The sequence below is a fragment of the Rhagoletis zephyria genome, unplaced genomic scaffold (assembly GCF_001687245.7).
Source record: "Rhagoletis zephyria isolate East Lansing unplaced genomic scaffold, Rhagoletis_zephyria_1.1 Rzeph_scaffold_01521, whole genome shotgun sequence".
Lineage (NCBI taxonomy): Eukaryota > Metazoa > Arthropoda > Insecta > Diptera > Tephritidae > Rhagoletis > Rhagoletis zephyria.
Window position 1 is genome coordinate 75,833 of NW_016158605.1, and position 18,813 is coordinate 94,645.

General features: G+C 32.7%; 1 protein-coding gene across 3 annotated transcripts in view; it reads right to left on the reverse strand.

The window, feature by feature from the left end:
- siz (Brefeldin-resistant Arf-GEF family protein schizo) overlaps positions 1-18,566 on the reverse strand; it is a 26,807-nt gene extending 8,241 nt beyond the window's left edge. The window contains exons 1-3 of one of the 3 annotated variants that reach the window (XR_001847742.1): positions 17,853-18,563; positions 2,351-2,631; positions 1,703-1,958 (exon numbers count right to left, since the gene is read on the reverse strand). Coding sequence is in view for 1 of the 3 variants with exons in the window: in XM_017617926.1 (XP_017473415.1) it covers positions 1,703-1,958; positions 2,351-2,631; positions 17,853-18,070 (755 nt within the window). In the remaining 2 variants the exon portion in view is untranslated. Of the gene's footprint in view, positions 1-1,702; positions 1,959-2,350; positions 2,632-4,387; positions 4,628-17,852 lie in introns of those variants that run through there. The other 2 variants (XR_001847743.1, XM_017617926.1) reach the window with 2 other exon arrangements.
- Between the last annotated feature and the right edge of the window lie 247 nt (positions 18,567-18,813).

Sequence of the window (18,813 nt, forward strand, 5' to 3'; positions counted from 1 at the left end):
GACATGTTCCAAAAGGATAATTGAAAACAAAATTTATAATTAATCTTGTTTTCAATTCTCCTTTCATATTTATAGTCCTTTGGAAAATATCCTGATTACCGGTTAAAAAACTAAAAACGCAGATTTACTCAATATTATGTCCTGTTACTGTAGGAAGTATAGTAATACCGTCTTATAAAGAAGAAACATGAGTAAATTAACAAAACCCGCGAACTGCACTAAGTCTATTCTGATTACTTTGACTGCAAGTCGGCACGGGTTGCCGTGGTCCGAATTGCATAAAATTTGATTCGGATAGTTTTTAAGACAAAATCAATAAAATGCGGTAGTATGCATTAAATTAAAAAATAACAACTTTGTTTTTTTGGAACAGTGTAATGTATATTTTTTGTACATTTGACTTTATACTTTTCGTGGGATTATTTTGAGAAATTTTAGATTTTCTTTAAGATGTTTTCGAGATCTAATGAGCCTATCGGGTTATGTTGAGTCTATTCAGAAGATTTGCGTGACTTTTTCGAGATCTGTAAGAAGTGTTTTTGGGATTTTACCAAACTTTTCGGTATATTTAATGACTTTTAAAGATTACTTCAGGATTATTCGAAATTTTTATATATATATTTTTTTTTTGGTACTTTTACGGCATCTGTTGAGCCTTTTCATAATTTTTTGACATTTATTAAAACTTTATACTTTTTCAGGCTATGCCGATCTTTTTTCGGAGGGCTTTCACTATCGTTTTAGTAATTTTAAGAAAAATATAAGATTCTTTTGAAACTTTTCAGAATGTTTCAGGAGCTTTGCATTAATTTTGAAAACTTAAGACATTCGGAATTTTTGAGGACCATAAGAGATTTTCTCGTGGCTGTAACCAAGTTATTTTTAAAGTTTTTAACATATTTTTATTTTTTTTTTCGGTACCTTTTTCAGGATTTTAAGGCGTTTATTCAAACCTAAGAAGTCATGTTTCCAAAAATCTGTCGGACCTATCGTGGAACTTTTCAGTATATTTCGGGAATTTTCTAGGATTCGTTAGGAGTTTTCAGAATTCTATAGGAATTTTTCGTAATTTTTCGGAATTTTTGTTTCTACTTTTTAGGAGTATTTTGGAATTTTTCGATATTTTTGCATGCATTGAATCTTTTCAGTATTTTTTTAAGATTTCCAAAATATAATAAAACTTTTAGGGATTCGATTTTTAATCGAACCTGTCGTGTATTTTTCGGAATTTCTATGAGTTATGAATTTATTATGAAATTATTCCGACTTTTCAATATATTTCGGGATAAAATAAAGAAATAAAAATTCGTAAAACAATAAGAAATAATGTATGTAAACACAAAAAATATGGATACGGTCAAGCTACTATTTTGCTGAGGACAATCAACAAATAGATGGTTAGCAGCGATAGAATATTTATTTCATTTTCCGTTGCTGTTGATATGTGTTTACATATTTGCAGCTCATTGTAACGTTTTTTAATTAATATCATGTGACTCTTTCCATCAGTCCCGGACAATTAAAATAAATTATTATTTTTCCCCTTAGCAAAACATAACTACTTCTTATCAGTTCTTTTTGTGGACTTTGATTGCTGACAAATGCTCACAAGTGTTAATCAAAATTCCTATAAGCAAATTTTCCATTATCTTAGAAATTATTTATCGATTTCTTTTCGAAAAATAAGCAAAACAGAACTTACGCTGTCTGTGCACGTGCGCGCTTCATCACATCGCTGCCATTTCGTATAGAGTTCTTCTTGTGCATATTTTGCTGCATTGCCGATGGTGAAGTGCTACCTGGACCGCCGCCAGCGATGCCGCTGCCGCCCATGCCAGTGCCAACACCACTGCCTGCAATCACAACGGCACCACCATGATGATGATGATGGCCATGCAGTAGATGATGATGGTGATGCTGATGATGTAAACTCACATGTTGGCCATGATGTATACCACCTGTGGGAAAATATAAACGAAAAAATAACATAAACAAAAAAAAAACACAAGGCAATTATATAAAGGAAAATTAAAAGATAATTAAGTTAGGACAATCAGTAGTCGTATGAAAGAGTAAATGAATGAATAGCCTTGCAAATGTAAGTATGTATGTAGGTATGTTCGAGTAGCTGTGTGTTGTATGCAAATGTTACTATTGAAGCCATTTTACGTGTGCTTGGTAAGCCAAGCCAGAGAGACAGATACTAGTTAGACATAGAGGAGATCGTATATTAAATTCATACAATAGCTGATAAAAATTTGTTTTATTATGGCTTTTTTTTGCCATTTTCATCGCTTATGTATGTATGTATGTATGTATGTCATTATTACACTATTTTCGTCCAACTCACCAGTGGTTCCCGCTGTTGCTGGTTGATGTGCGATTTGTTGTTGATGGCACGAGGTTGCAGCATACTGTTGTGGATGATGTTGCTGGTAAATCATGTGAGATTGTGGCATGACGGGATAATTTATAGCAGCACTGGAAGAGCTCGAGGGTATATAGTGTTGCTGCAGGTAAACGTAGCCACCACAATCCGTTGACATTGTGGAACCGGATGTTGTGGAGCCAGGCGGTGCAGCAATATCATATTGGGTCGAACCGCTACGCTCGATGGATTTTTGTGGGAAACTGTAAAAACAAAGATAATTGAATTGAAATTTATTAAAAATAAAAAATGTTTGCTAAACATTATACAACGAAACTTTTATTAAGAAATGTGTTAAAAAAATGATGTCGTCTTTTTGATGTGAGAGACATAGAAAAATAATTTTAGAGGAGTTAGTTTCGTTTAACCTTTACACGATCATTGGCCAACTAATGTATGTAAGTATGTGTACATAACAAGTTACGTTATAATTGTAGATTGTGGTTTATTAAGGGCTGAATAAACATGCACACATACACATATGTTTAGATTTACATTTTTGTTTTTTAATTTTTATTTATTTTTTTTTTTAAATTAGGCTTACAATTTCCTTACAGAAAAATTTAAAACGAAAACAATAATTAATATTTGTCCTTTAAATTTTAGGCAACACTGAGAGAATTTTAGTGGAATAATTTTTCATGTATCCCTTATAAGACCAAATGTGAAAAAATTTACATAAATTCATATGAATTTTGATTTATATTATTTTTTAAATTGCTGCAAATTTTTTAAGAGATATGTATGTAGTTTAAAAAAAACAGAAATAATTAAATTATTTATTATCACTTTTATGCAACATTTCGAATATTTTAGTAGGATATATACATGTCATATATTTTGATGTAACACTATTATTTTTTAATTGTTTAATTAAATTTTTGTTCTTGAGTTTTTTTATTTTATTTATATGAGGTTTTTATATTGGAAAAATCATGGAAATATAACAAAATAAAACAAAATTCCCTAAATTTAACAAAGTTTTTTGCATGAATTCTTTGTCTCCCTTGGTTCTGAAAGTATTAATAGTTTACGTTTTTTTACATTTACATACAAGCCTACTTTGTTTATTTATTAAACTATTCACCTTCACACTCATTAACATTAATAAGCATATTAACTCTTATACCACGTTCACACAGACCAAGAAATTATGTAAGTTGATTTATTTTGGAACGAACCTCCGCCGTCCCTTGTCAACAATCAACAAATATTTATTTATCATTGGTGTAAATTTTCAAAAACTTGTTCTCAAACCACATACATATTTCTCAATTCAAAATCAGAGAAACGAACAAAAAATGCTTAAACCCAACAACCAGATAAGGTCCAACTCGATTTACTGCGTAGCTTTGGCCTTTAAAAATTCGAATAGTGAATGCGATCTTAACTCTGAAAACATCACATGAGCATAAATCAAAATCAATTATACATAAATTAGTGCAAACATAGTATTATTCATGAGGAGAACAAAGCCGAATTTGAAGCTTTCACAAGAAATTTAACGACGTCTGGTGTATCTTTTTTCAAATTTCAATAACCTATTTTTTCCCTGGAGGATTATGACAACTTTTTTTGTTATTATTTTATTTTCAAAATGCACTAGCAATTATTGCAAAATTAATGCTCATTTTAATTATTTTATTTTATTTTGATTTTCAGACACAGCTTTACATTTATTTTATTGTCCAAAAATACAGGCCATCCTTTGTTCATTTATTTTCACTGTTAAGGCTTGTTGTTCGAATTGGCAACACACCAGCTGCTGTCAATTGCAATTGATTTTTTTGTTCAACATTTTTTATTCTTATTTTTATCAATAAAAAATGTACATATATACGCCTGTATTGCAAAACACTTGCCAAATGTGAAATATTTAGTACACAACAAAGTGCAATATTAATGCGAACTTTGAAATTTAAAACAAAATCTTTTTCAGAAAATATTTTTTTGTCGTACCTTTCACCAATTATAAAACCCGAAATGCAAATGATCATTTTGTTTTAGTATTTGTAGGTATAAAAAATCACTGGTTTAAATAAAGTACATCATATGAATCACAAAGTGCAAATAGAATTTTCTGCGTATTATTTAATTTATTTTCTTTCAAAATTCCATATGTATTTCAAGTGCAAGCCAACATTTCAGTTTCCGAGCTTCCAGGTGCGCACGCGTTCAAGGATACGAATAAACTAAAAGTGGCGGCGGTGTTGGTGCCTTTTCCTGCTGTTGTTGCTGCTGCGCATGCGCAGTAATGTGGTGTTGAAGGCGATCATGCACGGCATAATTTTGTTAGTATGTATTCATGTAGCGCTGGCTGACTTAAGCGGAAGGTGACCAGAAAAAGGAAGCGCGAGAAATTAATATAAACGAGAGTTAGTACTTGAAGTATTTCACATTGTAAATAAAAAATAGAGTTAGAATTAAAAAAAAAGGATTAACTGTACATAGTTTTGTAAATACAATTTAGTACTGATTTCCTTTACATAAAAGCTATGTAATTTCTGCATGCCATGTCACTGCCTTTTATAAGGTTCTGAATTTTTTTCACTAATATGGTCACCTTAAACCACCCTCTGTGTGTAGTTATAATGTGCTAGTGCGCATCCGTTTCTGATTTTTCACCAAAAAAAAAAATAAAAGCAAAGATCTTCACAGCCGATATATAATTATGAACAGCCATTAAGGCTAGAAATGGGCATCCTTATGAGCTGAAGTACTGACAAACAGACTGTAGAGGAAAACTACAGCGATTGGAAAAAGGAAAATGAAAATTTTGTACTACATATTTTTTATATGTAGAGCTATACAGCACAGTGCGGAAAAGCAGCGCAAGATTGGAGTTAGTACGCCAAGAGCGCGCTGTAAAATACGAGTTTTTTTCTTATTATAGATTCCGAATAAATAATGAGTTATGAAATATTTCAATGCAACAGGAAATAAATAATTACGCCTATGGTATCTATGCGAGTAAATAAATACATATGTGTTAAGTTATGAAAAATACCTCAAAGGAAATATTTGAAATTCTTCTAATTTACTTGTTTGCAAATGCGAGAATTAAGACAGAATTTTTACATGCCGTTTTTAGAGTGTAGAATACAAACTTATAAAATATTCTGTTCAGCAAACCAACGCCTCTTAAGAGTATCTGATTTAAAAAATGTTCAAACCAATTAATATTTAATGTTGGGCCATTGCATCTGAGGCTTTCGGACGAAAAATTCAAGGAAAAAATAACTACTAGGTACAGACCTCAGACGCGTCTCAAGTCTCAAGACCACCATCTGAAGACTTTTAAAACAATATGTCTATTACGCGTTTTGGAATCGAAGTAAGTGAGATAGCCGATGAGCTTCGAGAGTTTTGAGGGGATTCAACTCACTGTGAAGTAGTTATTCATTTCACCAATAGGAACACTGCGACCTATAAGATCTTTGATATACCTACGACCTATCTCAAACCTTGATGTTCCAGGAAACTTTCAGCATCCCCAATAAAAAGAAAGAAGAAGATTGGTAGATGAATTCCTAATTTTAAGAAATTCATTTGTGGGTGAACTGAAATGTATTCGAGTAACGCCCATGGGCTTTATTTCCTAAAAAAAAAAGAAATAAAGCCCACGGGCGTTATTACCATTTCGAAGGGGAATATGCGAAAGAGCAATAATAACCGCGGAAATAAGGCCAGTGAGTAGTATTTTCTCTGGCTTTATTTCACTGAAACAATCCAAATATGTATTCAGGCATACATTTGCTTAAAATGGGATCTATTTTTGGATGCAGTGCAGTTCTGCGTTGAATTCCCTTCTGCAGTATACGCATTAAATCGAACGGTATATTGGTCAATAACTGATAAGCGAATTATTGGAAATTAAAGGTAAATTGTTATTGTTTTTTTAGCCTTACATGCGATGCGCATATTTGTTCTCAGCTTCTAAGTTTTTTTCAGTGGTGCCGCTGTTGAGCGCCCGCGGGATTTGTTTTTTTTTGTTTTTTAGGAAATAAAGCCCATGGGCGTTATTGCACTCCACCGACTTTTGTCAGGATCTGGTTTGCGACCCGTCATGTGAAAACGAATTCTAAGAAAAGGTTAAATTCAGTTTTTAGATTAAACGAATTTCTTTTGAACGGTCAAAATCGCTTAGGCGCTTAAATAGCCAAACAGGAAGAATAAGTTGTTGCCTGGCCAAGGACATAGCAAGCCCTGTGGACCTACCATATCCGAACGCAGCCAATTATGACCGTGAGTAAGCTTATGCCCACTCTATTTATGGATAAAGAAAGAGTCCGGCCGGCCAGTCTAAGCTATGTTTCCGCTCTCCAGTACTTACAGCGTTCTGAACTCACCAGCTCAGTAAGCATAAGAGTGGTTCCGTGCCTGCGAAGACGGCTGGTGGAGCTGATGAGGCATTTGCACGTATATTACATGTATTCTGGTTTTGTCCAGAATGCACGAAATTTACTTAAACACTAGGCGCAAAAGAAGTCTCAAAAAGCAATGCAATTTTTTAGCCAGTTGAAACTTGCACTTCATTAGACTAAATTTGAAGGGGCTACAAAACTAAAAACTGCATACTCGGAAATTTTAAAGAAATTCTCAATAAAAAGTTGAAATTTTTGATGAAATTTTGGTGAACTTTATATCAATTGTGAAACTCTGATGTATATGGTTTAATTATAGAATGAACTATACGTTCATAAATAATTAATGCAAACAATTTTTCATTAAAATAATTGTAAATTTTACATGAGAAAGATGGTGAAAAGTGGTAATAAGTATTAGATTTTTATTAGTCAAAATAATATGAGTCAAAATAATAGTCAACCATAACCGAAGTAGGTTTTCAATATATATTAAGGACACCTGCGGTTAGCCCACTCCTTCAAAGTAAATCTGCCTTCATTTAGTTAAGATTCACCATCCATACAGGAATACACACGTGCATACCTACTTACATTTATACATTTATAAATAATTACAATAATAAAAATATGCACATTGCAGGCAATAAAAGGAATTAGGCTCGTACAGCAACAACAGCAGCAGTAACAGTACGACATCAAAACCAGCAGCAACAATAATACCAAAAATTTAAGCAAGAACAAGAAAATAAGTACGGAGAAAAAAAATGTAGCAAAAGGTGCATCAGTTTCGGTTAAAGCAAGCCATACAAAACTAAAAGCAAACTGCACCTGGCGTTGAACGCACACATTTATATCTAGGTTCGTCTGTCTGTTTGTACCAGGGATGTCGCGAATATTCGCATTCGCATCAAATGATACGAATATTTTGCGAATGCGAATGCGTACATGGGCAGAGCGCACAGTTAACGGCCACTAAGCAGACATGCAATCGCAGCGTAACGCAAATATGTATGTACCTTACGGTGATTTTTTTTGCGACTATACTTTTTCACTCCTGACTCGAAATTTTGTGAAAAACACCTAAAAAAACTCACTGAAAATTAGAACCCTTAATATTAACATTAAGTACTCGTCCAAGGCGTGCAAAGATTTCCCATATAAAATACGTGTAAACTTTGAGTTTCTTTTCTTCAAAAGTCTACAGCTCAGAGGCATTTTAAGGTATAATTGAATGCTCTAAAAAGTGCTCATTGCGGTGTAATCCTAACTCCCTCCAGCGAGGTAGTACGGGTCACTGAACCCAGTTTTTTCATGAAATTCTCGTTTTTTTTTGCCCCCCTCTCGAAAATAACAAGAGCTACAGAAAAATTACAAACTTGTAGGACATTCAATTTCCTTAAAAAAAGGTCTACAACACCAAATTGCTAATATCCATATTACATGAGATATTGGACTTTGAAGTTGATCAACAATTTTTACAATTTAGCTTAATAGCCCATGAAAATTCCACACTACCTCAACCTCAAAACCCAATATCTTAAGAAATATCGATGTTAGCGATTTGGTGTTATGCAACTCTTTTGTAGGAAATTGAATTATCTACAAATTTGTCTATTTAATTTTTCCCGTATCTCTTGTTATTTTCGAGATAGGGGCAAACAAAGAGAATTTCATGAAAAAAATTGGTTTTAGTGACCCGTACTACCTCGCTGGTGGGAGTTAAGATTACACCGCAAGGATGTGTAGATTTGTAATGTAGGATTTGTAGAGCATTCAATTCTGAAGAAAACCCATCATTGACCAAGATTATGTATACCATAAAATGCCTCATGAGATGTAGACTTTTGAAGAAAAAACTCAAAGTTTACGCGTATTTTATATGGGAAATCTTTGCACGCCTTAGGCGAGTACTTAATGTTAATATTGAGGGTTCAAATTTTCAGAGAGTTTTTTTTAGGTGTATTCCACAAAATTTCGAGGTAGGAGTGAAAAAAACAATAGTCGCAAAAAAAGCACGTTAATATCAAACTTTTTATTTACAATCTTTGGAAATTTTTCGTAGCCCATTCAATTAAGTACAACAAAGTGCAAGCTTTAAGTCACTAAAAGTGCCGGTGATTTTCTAGATTTTTTTTTTATCGAGGGTGCTCAGCATTTTCTTCCATGTAACGTATAAACAAAATATATTTTTATATGGAAGAAAATGTGCAACACCCTCGATAAAATAATTCTAAAAAATTTACGGTAATTTTTACTGACTTAAAACTTGCAATTTATTAAACTAAAATGGAATGGTCTTCAAAACTGAATACTCGAAATATTCAATTTAACGTTTAGTATTTTTCATGCAAAAGAACCCTTGTATGCTGCTGCATGTCGTAGAAAATAGAAATATGTCGATCTAATTAGGCGGTCTCGAATGTGTTCGCATTTTTTATTAACGTTTGCACTTTATCCCCTTTTTGTGAAATTCATATCTCACGTAGTTGTGTTAATAGTTACACATTTCAGTCAATTTGTGTACGCTATTCGTCGAAAGTGAGAAAAGGCAGCAAAATTACTTTTCCTGAAATTTCCCTGCCCGAACATTGACTACTAGATGAAAATACTGTATAGGTTAAGCACTGGTTCAATATTTTTATAATTTATAAAACGATGACTTAAGTTGATTATAGCTTTTTTATTGTTATTCCTAACATTTGCATTCGCATTCCGAAAATTCGCACTCGCATTCGCATTCGCGAATGTGAAAAATATGACATTCGAAACATCACTAGATTGTACATATGCACACATGTATGCAGAAAGGCAAAGCACACAGATAGCAGGTCCCAGAAAAAACAATAAGAAAAAAAAACAAAGCAAGAAACCAATTGCAAAAACTACAAGCTGATCCTGCGGCACAAATGCTTACACAACATAACAAGGAGGACACTGCACGCACACATACAGATTTTTTTTGTTTTGTTTTCACAAATCAACGTGCCAGCATAGCGAGAAAAGGATATTTTGCGTTTGTGTTGTTGTTGTAGCTGGTGTGTGGAGCGATTTTTTCTACTTTTTTTGTGAAAGGTATCAGATGAAAGCAAAACATCTGCTGCTGCACCTACAATTATATAAATATCTGTATGAATACATTTGTATGTACATACATACATACATATGTATTTATACGACAGACTCGCAGTTGAAATAAGTGAGCGTATGGCCAGGCAGAGTAAAAAAGGGCATTCACAGAAGAGACTAATAAATGTATGACTTTGCGTATCTAGATTTGTATGTACATATGTATACATGTACAAATGTACATACAGTGTCTATCCACCGAACCATGCACGGTAAGAGTTTTTTTTTTCAAGGAGTGAAACCAAAGCCGAAACCGTTTAAAGCCGTTTCGTTTTTCAAAGCCGAAACCGCTATTCTGACTTGAAAAGGAATGAAACCTAAACCGTTTCAAGCACAGGAAACGGTTATAATCGGTTACGAGAAAACTAAAAAATCAGCTGCAGGATCTGGCAACCAAAAACAATTTTTTTTTTTTCAGTACCACAACTGTGCCCTAGACCAGTGCTCGTCAAACTTTTGAGTGTGACGGACCGGCTGCAGTTTTTCTATTACGTCGGGGACCGGTACCTTTTTTTATTNTCACGAAATTTGCTTTCAAGTTTATCACACATACTGCTTGTCAAAATTCATTTGTATTGACAGCTGTGACGTAGGCTGCACGCAAGTTGATAGTCAATTTTCATTTCAAGATGCCGTTGTCAAGGAAACTTAAAATTCTCGTCTCGTTCTCGTACCCACATTTATCTACCTGACACAAAATCTGACTAAATCCCGGAGTACTGGAACAGACCGCACACTTGAATGGAAAATTTGACATCAACTCGATGGTCAAGTTGTAAAAGGGTGAATGTGCTATTAAAAAAAAGTGTGAGTGCATTGCAACTTGAAAGCAAGTTCTTGATCGTGTAACGTCCAAATGAAACAAAACAAGCGATACTTTGCGTTTCCACGTTCAAAAAATTGCTTTCAATTTGCTTACATATATTAGCGAAGGTTGTAAAATTTTTTGCCAACAAAATCTCGCTCAGTTGTTGAAATTTGACGAAAAATTGCCTATCGTCTTGAAACTGATTTCAAGCTGAAAGGGAATTTGCAAAATGTGAGTGTGAGTGATTCAGAATTAAAATTAATCACAATGTTTAATGTCGCAAAAAATGTTTAGCTAACCTTGGAAGGTACATATTTTTTAATAAATAATCTTTTTTGTCAAACTTGTTTATATATTCTTATTTAAAAACCGAATCCGAAACGAGCCGAAACCGTAACAAAAGTTTAAGCATGAAACCAATTTCGAAGCACCGAAACCGGAACGTTATTTCGATTGTGTTTAATTCCTTGATTCTTTTTTTATGAAATCTGCCAAAATTTGTAAAATTTTGGGGTTTCTAGTAAATTTTTATACAAAATATAAAAAATAGGGCTAGCCAAAAATATACAGACAGCTTCAAAAATATGCTTTAACTCTGACGTTTTGACGATTTTATTTATTTCCATACCAAATTTATCTTACTGTTTTATAAAAATATTTAACAGCAAAAACCATAGGAATAAATTTTTAATTTCATGTAAGAATTTTTACCGAATTTTACATATTTTCAGTTCGATTTCCTAGAAAATTTTGAGCCTACAGTTTTGTAGTCCATTCAATTTTTAGGTCACTAAGATCAAAGCTTCATGTCGTTAAAAACTACCGCTGATTTTTGATAATGTTTTTTTTTTTTTGACGAGGGTGATGCCAACCAACACAATCGTTTTTTATATGAAAGTACCTTCTAGCGAAAAAGATTCTCAAAAATCAACGGTAATTTTTAGCGGCTCGAAACTTCCACTTTATTGTACTAAAATTTAATGGGCTACAAAACTACATACATATCAAAGTTTCAAACTTTATACAAAACTTAGAAAAGCTCAACCAATTTTTATCAAAACTTTGAACTTTTTAATTTTTTAATCTGCATTTTCAGAAGATTTTTCAGAAGAATTTTAGTTTTATTAAGTGCGTGGCTACCTGTGCTCCTATATGGTAAACTACAGGCAAGCTGCAAGCTATTACATTAAACTCGTTGATCAAGTGGAGTGATAAAGGTTCGGAATGGGAAGAGCATTCAGTCCTTATATCGTACTTTGATTCCGAAGCCATGTAAACTGATGGCTCCAAAATGCATCTGAAGGGAAAACCCAGAATGTCGGATACCCACTGTTCGACGTTGGATCGATAGATGGGTGCAGGAAGCAGGTATTCTAAGTTTCTTTTCCACTTTGTTTTTATTTAATTGCAAGCTCATAATACGTTGGACAGATACTGTATTTATACACTATTTGAGAGTATAAGTACACACACGCCTATACCCAAGCCTTATCAAAGGCACTTCAGCCACTTCAAAGGAAGGCAACAACATATGGCTCTTTCAAGCTGGAGATATGTATGTATGTACATTCAATTGCTATGTGATTACATTTCAATGCACATATGTACATGTATTTACAAACATCCTGATATACATATTTGTATATCTATATGAGATGGTATAGGATCTCTGCCATATCACGTGGCTTCCATATACACGTGAACGTGTACTTATTGCTAATTATAAAGAAAATACATGTACCAGAGACTGTGTGCCGTATATTTATACGAGAATATTCAAACAGACAACAATCTAGGCATATGAAAGCAGCATACTGGTAGTACGAGCATATGTTTGCTTGTCGATATGCCAATAGTATCCGCATAGTGTTAAACAAATATGTATAATTAGAGAAAGGAAAGTTCTATTGCCACACACACACACACACACACACATGATTGCCGCAGTCCGCTGTACTCCTATTAATATGCAACAAGTTGTACGAGTATTATGGCCACCAGTTGGTGAACTTTGAAGAAAGCCGAAAGTCGCGCGCCATACGTATGCCACATATAATTGACCCACTGTGCATGCATACAAAAAAAGAGTTTGAACATACCTAAATACAAACACAGGCAAGGAGGTATAAATATGTACTATGCTGTTCATAAGTATGTTTTGATTGGCGTGAGACTATAAGTATATTTACATACAAACATATGTATTTAATATCTAAAAGTGATATCGGAAAGTAATTAATGCGTACACACTAGGGATGTTAGTTTTTTCGCTTTTTACGATCCCGGGATTTTCGGGATGTCGGTTATCACAACCCCGGGATCCTGGGATTAGTCCCAGGATTTAGATATTCATTACTTTTCAACAACTTAAATTGAAAAAAATTGCTTCTATCTCTCCTACCATAAAATAAATAATAAATAAATTGATTTGCCCCCTACTTTTTTATTTAAAATGGGGTTTTTATTTTTTTCTCTGACGCCAGGATTTATTTTGAAGGACTTTGTTATTTCAAAGACATGATTAATTCCAACAATTATTTGAAAAATGCAATGCAATGTAGAATGAAAATATGGGTACAAAATGAAAGAGGAAATTTCTTTAGAATTTAGAACATTTTAATTTTTTGGATTCACAAGAACGAATAGGTAATTTTTTAAGCTGATAAAGTTAGAAGGACGAAATTCGAGGATGTTATCGAGTTCATATAAGTCCTTAACATATGCAGGCCTATCATGAATTCCGTCGTGATCGCGAAACTCTCCCGAAAATTCGAAATTCGTGAGAATGGTATCACTGATTTCGAGTTATTTTATTGTGATTTATTTTATTTTGATTTAGAATTATTAAACCAAAACATAAAAACAAACAAAAACCAAAGGCAGCACTAAATATGAATGATTCGGAATCGCTTATAGCATTTCTCCCGAATTCGTGACGGGAGATTTTTTTCACGACGGAAGTTCACTCGGAATCTGTGATAGGCCTGAAGCTTTTTCAAGAACAAATATAGCGAAATTTCAAGGATAAAATTTGAAAAGGACAATTTAATACTTACCAGTCCTTATGCATCAAACAATTTAATCTGATTAAGTTCTGCAGAATTTCCTCTTTAATTCGATACCCATACTTCTACATACATTATACAGAATTTTTTAAATCATTTTTGAATTACTAACGTCAGAGTAAAAAATCTAAAACGCAATTTTACTTTATTTGACCCATGGCGTCTAATTTTTGTTGTGTAAAATTTACTATCGCAGAGTGTTATTGTAAGTATAATGAGCTACATATTTATAAAAAAATATAAATTATTAAATAAAAAAAAAGAAATATAGCCATTACTGGTCAAGAAAAGGAGTTTCTATTATTGCCATCAGTGCAAACTACAAATCCCGAAAATCCCGTGATTAATTGCCAAGAATCCCGAGATTTTCGAGACCTTAAAAAGCCCGGGATCCCGGGATTAACGTTACTAGTACACACATATACGTACATATGTGTACATTGCAACAGCGAATGAGGTGAGCAATGCATGTCGGAACTAATTCGCTTTGAACTTTTAACTTTGATTACTGCCACGGATAACACGCTGAACTCATTGTAGATCCGTACAAAGTGTAAATATTAATAGGAATATTTATTAACAGGTCTCTGTGTACTATTGAAATTACATGTTACATGCTGTAATTAGTTTTTATTGCGCATTCACTTTTTTATTCGTTACATATAAATATAAATTTATTAATTGCGGTTAATAAAAATAATGCGTTACGGAAATAAGAATGCATAAAAAATCGCAAAAAGCGGATGACTAACTAACATTTCAATTGAAATTCAAAATTTAATTGCACTAATACTAATTTTAGTTAGCCTGGGGACAATTTCTAATACTACTATGTTCACGCTGAGCCATTAACTAGAGTTTATGGGCCAGTTTGGAGTTTAACGCTAAACTCTGCTCATAAACTCGGAGTTTACCATATAAAATATTTACGTTAAACTCTCCTTAAAAACCACTTTTATTTCGAATTTATGGGAATGCAACCCTCTTTTTGACCGAATTTGGTTTGTGTCTGTGATAATCCAAACCTGTAACCAACTTGTTCCCGTACTGCAGGATTTAATCAGAAATAGTCCGAGGTCGTTCCGAGCACATAAGTCTAGAATATCAGCAATCTACCTATATAAAAACCAAAAATTTGGCTCAATAGAACTTTTTGTGCCGATTTGAACCCAAGCAAAACTATCTGGCGGAAGTAAAAAATAAAGAAGATATCAATGGTTAAAGTTAAATTTTTTGATTTTTTTAAATATTAATATCTTTTGAACAACATAAACAATTAAAAAACGAATGACGTCAAACTTAAGGTAATTCGGTGATTCCCTTGGTGTACATATTTTTCTCCTTTTTTACATTTTTAAGCCGGAAATACCTAATAACCAAAATATTATTAAAAACAAAAAAAAAAAAAAAAAAAACAATATATATATATTTTTTTTTGTTAAATGGCGTTTATTTAAAATTTGTTTTAAAAAGGGTTATACTATATACGGCGCTTACACTATATACATAAGTTTATCTCATTATGTCTGGTGTACGGGAACAGGCTAAATGTAAATAAGAAAAAGTAAACAAACAAATGTAAAATTAAACACTGAGTTTCTTAAACATCCCAATGAGAACACCTGACAGTTGTTCATAAACTCAAAACGTTAAACTCGAGTTAATGACTCAACGTGGATATAGTACTTATAACGTCAACTTTGAACACTATAAATATGAAAATACAAATTATGTAAATACATTGAAAGAATTGCTAATTTTATTGGTTTTATTATTTCAAAATGTTTTTTTTTTTTTTTTAAATTGACGTATGTTTTTTAATTTTTAAATTTCATTTAAATTAAAAAGATTCAAATATATTTTTTTAAGGTTTTCAACACATTTTCAAATATTTACAAACTGTCCAAAAAAATTAATAATAACTATTTATGTCGTTAACTACAACGAATTTTAAATTTTTCAGAAGTAAAATAAATTATTAGATAAATACAATACTTTTGTGAAGCACTAAAAAGCGTGTTCAACCTAATTAAAAAAAAAAACAAATGGGGAAAAAATCTAAGACTTTTTCAAGGCCTAAATGTATTTTCAGATTTTCAAATTTAAAAAAATGTTAAAGTTTTTTCCCATATATTTTATAACAAAGAACTAAAATAGCCAGCTAGAAGGTAATTTAGAGATTGAAAAATGCACTTCCGAGAAAAGTTTCAAACAAAAGTTACGTATTTTTATCCTCAGTATCTGTGGTAAAAATATTAAAAAAAATGAACTTCCGGTCAGTTTAAACCACTTCCGGCCAAAACCGCGAGTCTGTAATGCCACCAAAAGAATCTCTGATTTGGTAGATACTATTTTTTTTTGCATTTGTCAATAAAAATTTTTTCTTTCCATTTTACATAATTAATTTCCAGTACCTTAATTCAAAAGGTGCAAAAAAAATTGAATTACATAGATATAAACGCCTTCAAATGGAGACTTGCCGCTTGATTCGGCAGATACAAAACGACATATTTTTGCCTTTTATTCAGAGACCGTAACGGTTAAGATTGGTATAATAAAACTACAATTTAACAGTCAGAATTTGATTTATATTTTTCCGATCAATTTTTTAACCGTTTTGTTATATTTTTAGTTTTTCGGTCAAAACAATCGTTATTTTTGGATTGTTATTTATTTTTTATCACTTTTTGATTTATATTTTTTCGACCATATTATTTTCAGACTTATTTTTTCAGATGATAATAAATTTAAATCGGTCATAAAACCGCAGTTTCATTGTAACGGTTAAAAGGGTCGGAAAAAATCCAAAACACCGTTATCTTTGATCGAAAAAAATAAAAATCTAAATTTTACCATTTTTTCGGTCGAAAAAATGAAAATATGACAATTTGGCAATGATTTAGAAACAAAATTATTGATGCTTAACGGCTATTTTCGGTCCCTGCATTTAGTTTTTCAGCATTGGTAATGAAATGAAATTCTTCGTGATTTTTTGGGTTTATCCGAGATCGTTCTATAAAATTTTTAGGAAAGTTTTGGATTTGTTCGGGCCTTTATGTTTTTTTTTCATACTTTCTGTTGCTTAGCCTTTTCAAGAGATTTATCGGAATTTTTCGAGACTTTTATTGTTTTGGGGCTTTCGAAAATTTTTGGAGACCTTTCGAGATTTGTTCCTGTTTTATTTTTCAGAAAGTTTTGGAGTTCATCGGAATTACTAAAACTAAACTAAATTCTTTTGCTTCTTGCTATAAAATGAAAACGGTCTCTGGTTTTTTCTTAGTTTTAAAGTTTTTTAGTATTGTTATTTAAATTTTTTAAGATTTTTTTTAACCATAACAAAGAAGTATATTTTCTCTTGCATTGCTTTTTTTATGAAAAGCTTATTTTTTCTAAACGTTGACTAGCGCCGCCTTCTGGCTCCTCAAAAATATATCACTATCATCTAAAGATGTAAACAGGCCAGCAGTCTACACTCAAGCCTAAAAGTAGGCAAACAAATAAGACAAGCGCTAGTAAAAAGGTCAAAGGATGCACAAACACTATAGCAGGCAGCGTTGTCAAATATGTATAGGAGTACAAATTGCATATATATGTACATACATTAGTCAACACTCCAAACATAAAATCGCTAATGAAAAGTACATATGTATGCTATTACTAACAAATAAGAAAGTAAATGTGCATTATAACACTCAACATTCTCCACCAAAACTGCTGCTATGTACATATACATATATTTACGAAACAAGGACAACGCCCTAAGTAGTTGACGCTGTGATGAAAAAAACGCTTCAAAAAAAGCATTACAACATTACTATTTCATATCCGCCAGCTAGCAAACCAAATGAGTAAAGAGCCTTCAAATGTGTACGCGCCCATTTTGGAGCGGACGCCCTTAAAAAGGCAGCGAACCTTCAACGCTACTGGCGAGTGCGAGACACGTTGCAAGGCGTTTTTTTAAATATACTTTTTATAATATCTAGCTAGCAGACGTACTAAAAATCTACATGTTTACACCTCGTTTTTTTTTAGTTTTATTTTCGCTTTGGCTTTCTTACCTCACAGTCGTCACATGATGCGATGTATGGGTGCGCGTTTCCTTGTGTCGTGTCGAGTAACTGACAACAGTCACGTGACGTGTTGCTGTGCGCACCACACGTCGCACCCGACTGCGACCATCGCCGACAACAACAACGATCGGTGGTGGTTTCTCGTTGCCATATTGCAGGAAGGATTCGGAATTGCCTTTGCTGTCATACAGCTCAGTTTCGGACATAGTCAACAAAGCAGCTGGATTTGAGAGTTCTGTTTTTTTTTACTTTTTGTGTGTTGTTCTTGTTTTCTTTAATTCAATTTGGTTTAATTTAGATATAATTTGTTTGGCGGCCTTTGTTTTAAGTTTTTTTTTTAGTTATGTATTTACACAGTTCGTTCGTTTAGTTATGACTTTGCAATTTTTCTTTATACACTTCGTTATTCTTTGGTTTTGGATTTTAATTTTTGTTTTGGACTTTATTTCTTACTTTGCTTTTGCTTTTCTTGTCCTTTTTATTTAATGTCTAGTATCGCTCGATTTCAGTTCGTAGTTTTTCGTAAGTTTTATGCAATTCCGCAAGTTGCTGACTTTTAATTTTCACATGCGTATTCGTTGCGCTTTTTGTTGTTAATTTTGTCTTTTTTGTAGTTGTTAGATTTTCGCACATTTTATTAGATTCCATGATCTATTTGTGCAAATTAGCCGTACGTACAAAACACTGTAAGTTTTCATAGGGCGAAAGTGAGCAAACATTTCATATGTATTTGTATTGTTGTCGTGTTGTTGAGCGTATTAAATTGGCAAATCAGGCAGACAATCGTCGTGTTTCTCGAATTTTCGCAACACCACTGTTTTTTTAATTTATATTTTTAACACAAATACGGAAAGTACGCGTTTGCAACTATAGAAAAGTCACGTGGACCCATGTACAGTGCTGGTAAAAAAAATTGCATCTTATAAACCCAAACAAATTTTAAAAATTT